This window comes from Dendroctonus ponderosae, unplaced genomic scaffold, assembly GCF_020466585.1.
Source record: "Dendroctonus ponderosae isolate FM_Combo_2020 unplaced genomic scaffold, Dpon_F_20191213v2 Dpon_F_20191213_7, whole genome shotgun sequence".
Classification (NCBI taxonomy): domain Eukaryota; kingdom Metazoa; phylum Arthropoda; class Insecta; order Coleoptera; family Curculionidae; genus Dendroctonus; species Dendroctonus ponderosae.
This window is the reverse complement of record NW_026018916.1, coordinates 2,608,209-2,610,251: the sequence shown is the minus strand read 5'-3', so window position 1 is coordinate 2,610,251 and position 2,043 is coordinate 2,608,209. Positions and strand designations below refer to the sequence as shown.

Here is a 2,043-nt window from a genome sequence, read left to right as displayed (position 1 = left end):
TTTTGCAATAATCTTACGCCACCCTTACACAAAACGACGATAATTTTTCTAATTTCATAGACAACAGAAGACTGTATTTTTTCTACATACCCCCCCCCCTGAATTTAAAGCTGGATCCGCCCCTGCCCAGGCCTAATTCCAAGGCTTGCAAATGTAGCACAAAATGCCTATAATATGTGTATTTCGGCCCTTGAGTGGCACGAAATCGAATTGAAAGAAACAGAACGAAAATTGCTGCTGATATTGAAGGAGACCGGAAATAGTTTCAGCCAATTTTCGCATTTTTGCCGTTCATGTTCCGCTAAACATCGTGTTTCTTTCCAGTTGCCGTCGTTGCGGCCTTTTTCATCTGTTGGGCCCCTTTCCATGCCCAGCGACTGGTCGCAGTCTACCTGGCCACTGCCTCTTTAGAAGCGCAAACTGCATACTTTCAGCCCTACCTGTACCTCACATACGCCAGTGGCGTACTGTACTATCTATCCACATGCATCAACCCTTTGCTCTACCACATCATGTCCAACAAGTACCGAAACGCTTTTAAGGTAAAACCAACCAGGAATTTATGTTAAGCGTGCACAAGAAATGTCTGGATTTCTACAGACTGAAACCTTCTAGGGAATGTATCGGCCATAAATAAACGTAAAAATACATCAGGAGAAGCAGTGAAATGAAACTCAATCTATACATCCTGACAAATTGGATGACTATTTATCATAAAAAAACCAATTCGAGAGCGTCCACATAATCAATCCTGTAATCGGAAAAGTATTGGATTTGTGGCTGATTTGTTCACCTCAAGATAGCGGTGGGTTTGCCCTCTTGCCTGGCAGTTTTTAATGAACAGCGTTCCATATTTAAATGAATATCAAATATTTTATTTAGAACTCGCGAGTTCCAACCGGAACTAAACAGGCGCCCGTCTTGCTTTATATGCAAAATAAATATTTGCAGAAGACACGGAAATTTTCACTCTCCATTTGAGACGCCGAACAAACTGGAGAATGGAACGGAAAAGTTGGCAGTTTTGCATGGAATCGGTTTTGGATGCAAAAAAGTTCCGGTTTCCGGTAGAAAAAATATTTGAATGGTTTTGTTTACCAGTCCGAAACAACCAAGAGAAATTGCGCGATCTTTGTTTAAAACGTTGCAGATAAGCGCCTTTTATCCCCGTACAACAACATTTTGGCTGAAACGCTGTAAAAGTGGTGGCTTTTACGACGTCCGGAATTACGCATTTTTATAGCAAATAAAGAACCAATTAATACCCTCTATCTGGATCTGGCGCTAAACTTTATAGCCAGCGCAGCAGATTATGTCTGTACAGGGTGTCCCGGTAGAGGACTGTATCTCAACAATGGTAAGCTTTGTAAATTAGGGCTCTTTACCGGGACACCCTGTACATTCAATGACGTGATGAAGCTCGTCCCTTAATTAAAAATATTACGTAACTTAAGATTGTTCATGGGAAACACAAAAGCAGGGACAAAAATCAATTTATCCACCTCAAAAAGACAAAAATAAAATTGTTTATCTTTTACTGTATACGGTTTTCGATGGGAGTAACATTGGCACACGGTCTATATAAAAGTAGGTTACTGCTTTGCTGCTTTGCCGGATCGGTATATGAGTAGCATTAACAAGAAAATAGCAGGAAAACGGTAATATTTAGTGCTATACTTGCTTAGCTTGTAATAAGCGAAAATCAGATGTCATTAAAATAACAGCGTCGATATTTTATATTAAAAAATTCATCAGAATTTTAGGTGGTAATTACCAGAAAACATAATGAAACATTCATCATGACAACACCGCAATGAGGTAAGGGTGATAGTGACATGATAGTAAGAGGGGAGAGGGTTTGTTGGACGAGTAAATACGGCAATTTCTAGTGTTTTTGGTGATAATAAGTGATCATGACCCCCCATTCAAGTCTATCCAACGATGCCAAAACGAATTCTCTGGCTCGAATGGTTCTTCGAGCTTCGCGAGAAACTTCGAAAAAAGCAGCGTCATGTTCAAGTGGATTTTGCAACTCAAAAAAAA

At 40.0% G+C, this 2,043-nt stretch overlaps 1 protein-coding gene across 1 annotated transcript in view; it reads left to right on the top strand.

Annotated features, from left to right (window-relative positions):
* LOC109539286 (pyrokinin-1 receptor) overlaps positions 1–2,043 on the top strand; it is a 24,874-nt gene that overhangs the window by 20,332 nt on the left and 2,499 nt on the right. The window contains exon 5 of the mRNA XM_019906942.2: positions 325–542. Within this exon, the coding sequence (XP_019762501.1) occupies positions 325–542 (218 nt within the window). The remainder of the gene's footprint in view (positions 1–324; positions 543–2,043) is intronic.